General features: G+C 36.0%; 1 protein-coding gene across 1 annotated transcript; it reads right to left on the reverse strand.

Moving 5' to 3' along the window:
• Nucleotides 1-1,318: 1,318 nt before the first annotated feature.
• On the reverse strand, nucleotides 1,319-3,920 carry LOC137884362 (IgV_TCR_alpha and Ig domain-containing protein). The gene is made up of 3 exons (XM_068726141.1): nucleotides 3,878-3,920; nucleotides 3,336-3,571; nucleotides 1,319-1,468 (listed from the first exon to the last, which is right to left on the reverse strand). Exons 1-3 carry the CDS (start codon nucleotides 3,918-3,920, stop codon nucleotides 1,319-1,321), a joined length of 429 nt encoding a protein of 142 aa, XP_068582242.1.
• Between the last annotated feature and the right edge of the window lie 2,248 nt (nucleotides 3,921-6,168).

A 6,168-nucleotide genomic window follows, 5' to 3' on the forward strand; every position in this document is an offset into this window, starting at 1 on the left:
TATGTGTGTGTGAACTGCTTTTATAAAGAAAATAACAAAATCAATCAAAACCTGAGTCTGTGATGACAACCAGTTTATTGAGATACTTTATTGAAATTGTGTCATTTGTCAAAAGTGGATTTGAAAATAGCAGTAAATATATTGACACACTATTACATATGATCAGAACATTTTTCTGTTTTCAAATATTTTACTCAAATATACTTTTGCTGTTATTAATATTGTTTCAGATTTAGGTTGTTGAGAACATAAGTGAGTGTGACAGAGAATTGACCAACAATGTTTATTATTTCCTCTTTTAGATCTCGGTCTGTTTTGTCTTTAGTGCTTCATTTTCTGTTGTTTGTATCACCACTACAAAGAGTCTTCACTGTATCATCACATACTGTTGAAGTTAAACAGAGTGAGACTCCCTCTAGTGGATGTTGTACAGTATTGTGTTGTCTTTGCTCCAAAGGTTTTTGTACAGAGTTTTGGTGTTTCCTGTCACTGTGGGCCTCAGAGCACAGTAGTACACAGCAGAGTCTGTCACTGCAGCAGAGTAGATCTCCAGATGGACTTGATTTCTCTCCTCATTCAGTTTAGCAGTCAGTCGAGGGTTTGGAGGTTTTGCTTCCACCACTGAAGGCGGTTTAGTATCAGAGATCAGGAGAAGGAACTGAGGAGCTGATCCAGGATCCTGTCGATACCACTGGAGATTATCAGCTTTAACTGAATAGTTACAGGACAGAGTAACACTAAAGCCCTCTGATGAAAACACTTCAGCACTGCTGGCAGTAATATCATCTTCCAAGGTGTTACCTAGTGAGGAAGACCACATGTTATATTTAGAGATCTGTTCCAAAGTGAGAGATCCTTCATTTGAAAACCATCACTCTATGACAATGTTTTAGTGAAAACAAATGATGCTGTTAACTATTTATTAATCAGTTATTAGTGATGAAGTGAGGACATCTAGATTTGTGTCCTTAAAATGTTAACTTCTGAAGTTATATTTCAGGTTTTGTTGTCAAAAACATACGTACCTACGAGGGTTGAAAAGAACAGAACTGCAGCAAGTTTTTCCATGTTCACAAAGGTGAAATGTTGTAACTGAGTGTTGAGTTTGAACACGTTTTGTGAGTTGTGTTTGGTCTGATGTTCACAGCTGGAATCAAAGACTTCTCTGCCATGAAGCCACCTCTGCAGTCAGTAGGAGGAGACTCATGTCAAGTTACTGTCATTTCTATAGTCCTTCATGACAACTGTGTCTCAGGAGTGAAAAGAATCCAGACTGTATCATCACATACTGTTGAAGTTAAACAGAGTGAGACTCCCTCTAGTGGATGTTGTAAAGTATTGTGTTGTCTTTGCTCCAAAGGTTTTTGTACAGAGTTTTGGTGTTTCCTGTCACTGTGGGCCTCAGAGCACAGTAGTACACAGCAGAGTCTGACAGAAGAAGCTTCTGGATCTTCAGAGGAACTGATGTCTTGTTGATTGGAGCATCAAATCTGTCTTTCTGGAACTCTGGAGCTTTAAATACTGTGTTTGAGAAACTTTTCAACATGTACTTTGGGAAGTCATTGACTTCTTGTTTGTACCAGAACAAATATGCATTCAAGTTAACATCTATCTCAAATGTACAGTCAAGTGTAACTGTCTGTCCTTCAGTAGCGATGACATCTCCTGTTGACTGGATCACTTTGTCTTCTCCTTTACACTCTGAGGAAGAAGAGAACATGCAGAAGAAGAGATGAATCAATAAAGATGATTGATTAAAGCAGAACTATCAGTAGGGTTAAAGAGTTACCTAGCCAGAGAGTCAGACACATAGACATTTAGAATAGTCTGGGTTTCACTGACTGCTGTCTGATGTCAGATTGAACCATATAACGAGTTCTTTAGAAGCTGCTAGATACCCACAGAAGTTATCTGTTGCTTTTCTCTATAATGAACATTAAACACACTCACAGCTGAGTTTCTGGTGAAAAGTGTTGAGAGAGGAACATGTTGTGATTTCTATCTTACCAGAGAACAGAGCAGCAAGAATAATCCACAGCCAATGTTCCATCTCTACAACAAGGTTTAAATCAACAGGAGAAACTAGCTGATGTTCAACAAGTTCCCGTAACATCTTAGCTCCTCCCTGAATCTCTGTCTCCTCTTAGATCTGTACTTTCACTTCTCAGTTACTCTTCCTCCTGGTTAACAGACTCTTAGCAGCATTTTGTACTTTATAGAGGTGCAAACATTTTCTTAATGTCTTTTTTCTGTTTACTTTTTAACAGGAGTTACAAAATGGTAGCTATCAAAAATGGATTCTCTTTTTAAGGATTTGCAAACACCAGAAAGACTTAATTCATACTCATAAAGTAGAGACCTTTGATGATTATAGATTCTCAATATTATCTCCAGACTACAACCAGTAAACGTAACATCAACAGACACTTTAGCAAGATGTATTTTCACCTGTTTTACAGATTTATAGGAACATGTTGAGATCTCTCTTCTAGACTCACTTAATAGTAGGAAGGACTGGAACACCAGCACTTCACATGTAATAAAGAAGATGTCCTAGTTATTGTATTTTAATGGACTCTGTGATCACATATTATCAGCAACACAATGAAAACTGATGTTGTGTTTGAACATAATTTGATCCAAAAACATGTAAATATATAATTAGAGGACCTATGGTTGAACCCTGTGGAACACCACAAATCACGTCCTGACAAAACAACAGAGAATCTTCTTTATAAAGAAAAGAACAAAATCAATAAAAACCTGAGTTTGTGATGACAACCAGTTCATGGAGATACTTGATGAAATTGTGTGATCAATAGTGTAGTTAAATATAATTGTAAATCTATTGACACACTACATTCTATATGATCACTGTGTCTTTCAGATATTGAATAATTTCCTCAAACATATGTATTGTTTGCATTGTTGAAATGGTTGATAATTCTGAGTTTCTCAGAAAAACAACTAATCTACAGACTTTAATTTCAGTTCTATTAGATGTCAGAGGATTTCTATTTCCACCGTATTATGATAAATTATTGTTCATGTAATATAAACACCTTGTTATCATCAGTTTTCTCAATCAATTTTTTTTTCAGTGCTTAATTTTCTGTTGTTTTTATCACCACTACAAAGAATCCAGACTGTGTCATCACATACTATTGAAGTTAAACAGAGTGAGAGTCCCTCTAGTGGATGTTGTACAGTATTGTGTTGTCTTTGCTCCAAAGGTTTTTGTACAGAGTTTTGGTGTTTCCTGTCACTGTGGGCCTCAGAGCACAGTAGTACACAGCAGAGTCTGACAGAAGAAGCTTCTGGATCTTCAGAGGAACTGATGTCTTGTTGATTGGAGCATCAAATCTGTCTTTCTGGAACTCTGGAGCTTTTTCTACTGTGTTTGAGAAACTTTTCAACATGTACTTTGGGAAGTCATTGACTTCTTGTTTGTACCAGAACAAAATGGGACTTGTGCTTGTTGTGTCAAATGTACAGTCAAGTGTAACTGTCTGTCCTTCAGTAGCGATGACATCTCCTGTTGACTGGATCACTGTGTCTTCTCCTTTACACTCTGAGGAAGAAGAGAACATGTAGAAGAAGAGATGAATCAATAAAGATGATTGATTAAAGCAGAACTATCAGTAGGGTTTAAGAGTTACCTAGCCAGAGAGTCAGACACATAGACATTTAGAATAGTCTGGGTTTCACTGACTGCTGTCTGATGTCAGATTGAACCATATAACGAGTTCTTTAGAAGCTACTAGATACCAACAGAAGTTATCTGTTGCTTTTCTCTATAATGAACATTAAACACACTCACAGCTGAGTTTCTGGTGAAAAGTGTTGAGAGAGGAACATGTTGTTCTTTCTATCTTACCAGAGAACAGAGCAGCAAGAATAATCCACAGCCAATGTTCCATCTCTACAACAAGGTTTAAATCAACAGGAGAAACTAGCTGATGTTCAACAAGTTCCCGTGACATCTTAGCTCCTCCCTGAATCTCTCAGTCTCCTCTTAGATCTGTACCTTCACTTCTCAGTTACTCTTCCTCCTGGTTAACAGACTCTTAGCAGCATTTTGTACTTTATAGAGGTGCAAACATTTTCTTAATGTCTTTTTTCTGTTTACTTTTTAACAGGAGTTACAAATTGGTAGCTATCAAAAATGGATTCTCTTTTTAAGGATTTGCAAACACCAGAAAGACTTCATTCATACTCATAAAGTAGACCTTTGATGATTATAGATTCTCAATAATATCTCCAGACTACGACCAGTAAACGTAACATCAACAGACACTTTAGCAAGATGTATTTTCACCTGTTTTACAGATTTATAGGAACATGTTGAGATCTCAGCTCTAGACTCACTTAATAGTAGGAAAGACTGGAACACCAGCACTTCACATGTAATAAAGAAGATGTCCTAGTTATTGTATTTTAATGGACTCTGTGATCACATATTATCAGCAACACAATGGAAACTGATGTTGTGTTTGAACATAATTTGATCCAAAAACATGTAAATATATAATTAGAGGACCTATGATTGAACCCTGTGGAACACCACAAATCACGTCCTGACAAAACAACAGAGAATCTTCTTTATAAAGAAAAGAACAAAATCAATAAAAACCTGAGTTTGTGATAACAACCAGTTCATGGAGATACTTGATCAAATTGTGTGATCAATAGTGTAGTTAAATATAAATGTAAATCTATTGACACACTACATTCCATATGATCACTGTGTCTTTCAGATATTGAATAATTTCCTCAAACATATGTATTGTTTCCATTGTTGAAATGCTTGATAAATCTGAGTTTCTCAGAAAAACAACTAATCTACAGACTTTAATTTCAGTTCTATTAGATGTCAGAGGATTTCTATTTCCACTGTATTATGATAAAATATTGTTCATATAATTTAAACACCTTGTTATCATCAGTTTTCTCAATCAATTTTTTTTTCAGTGCTTAATTTTCTGTTGTTTTTATCACCACTACAAAGAATCCAGACTGTCATCACATACTATTGAAGTTAAACAGAGTGAGACTCCCTCTAGTGGATGTTGTACAGTTTTGTGTTGTCTTTGCTCCAAAGGTTTTTGTACAGAGTTTTGGTGTTTCCTGTCACTGTGGGCCTCAGAGCACAGTAGTACACAGCAGAGTCTGTCACTGCAGTGGAGGAGATCTGCAGATCCACACAATGCTTTTCTTCTGACAGTTTAGTAAAGAACCTTGTGTCCGATTTCAGAGATGCTGTTTTTTTTGTAATGTTAAACCCTGAGATTAACATGAGGAACTCTGGTGGTTTTCCTGGATGTTGTCGATACCAGAAGAAATAATCACCAGATGATAGTTTGGAGTAATTGTAGGACAGAGTAACAGTTGTGTTTTCTAAACTGTACTCTTCTTTCTTGACTGGAGTGAGTTCTTCACAGCTGACACCTAAAGGAAGAGATAACTCTGTTATACAATTTAACAAAACTCATTTAATAAAACATTCAGGAAATAATGGAGTGAAACATTTTCTTAATGCAGAACCTAACAAACCTTTTAGAATAAGTAGAATCATCAGTGATGACAGCATGTTGAATGAAGGTAATGTTGATGGTTTGTGTGTTGAACTCTGTTGAATATAGAAGTTCCTCTCTCTTCTATAGTTCAGTAACATCTTAGCTCCTCCCTGAATATCTCCGTCTCCTCTTAGATTTGTATTTTCACTTCTCAGTTACTCTTCCTCCTGGTTAACAGACTCGTAGCAGAATTTTGTACTTTCTGGAGGTGCAAACATTTTCTTTTGCTGATGTTTACTTAAGAACAGGATTTACAAAAAGGTAGCTATCAAAACTGGATTATCTTTTCAGGATTTGCAAACACCAGAAAGATTGAATTAATACTCCTAAAGTAGAGACCGCTGATGATTAGAATTTATCAATATCTCCAGACTATGAGCAATAAGATTAACATCAACAAATACTTTACAAGATGTATTTTCATGTAGTTTACAGAATTATACAAGCAAGTTGAGATCTCTGTGAAGACAACATTTAAATACAGAATGGGAGGACCTATGATTGAACCCTGTGGAACACCATAAGAAATCACACCCTTTAATAAAGTTGTCATGAGTGGATTTACATATAACAGTAAATGTATTGACACACT

Source organism: Cebidichthys violaceus, unplaced genomic scaffold (assembly GCF_023349555.1).
Source record: "Cebidichthys violaceus isolate CVI_PGR_0920_01 unplaced genomic scaffold, fCebVio1.0.p SCAF_38, whole genome shotgun sequence".
Taxonomy (NCBI): domain Eukaryota; kingdom Metazoa; phylum Chordata; class Actinopteri; order Perciformes; family Stichaeidae; genus Cebidichthys; species Cebidichthys violaceus.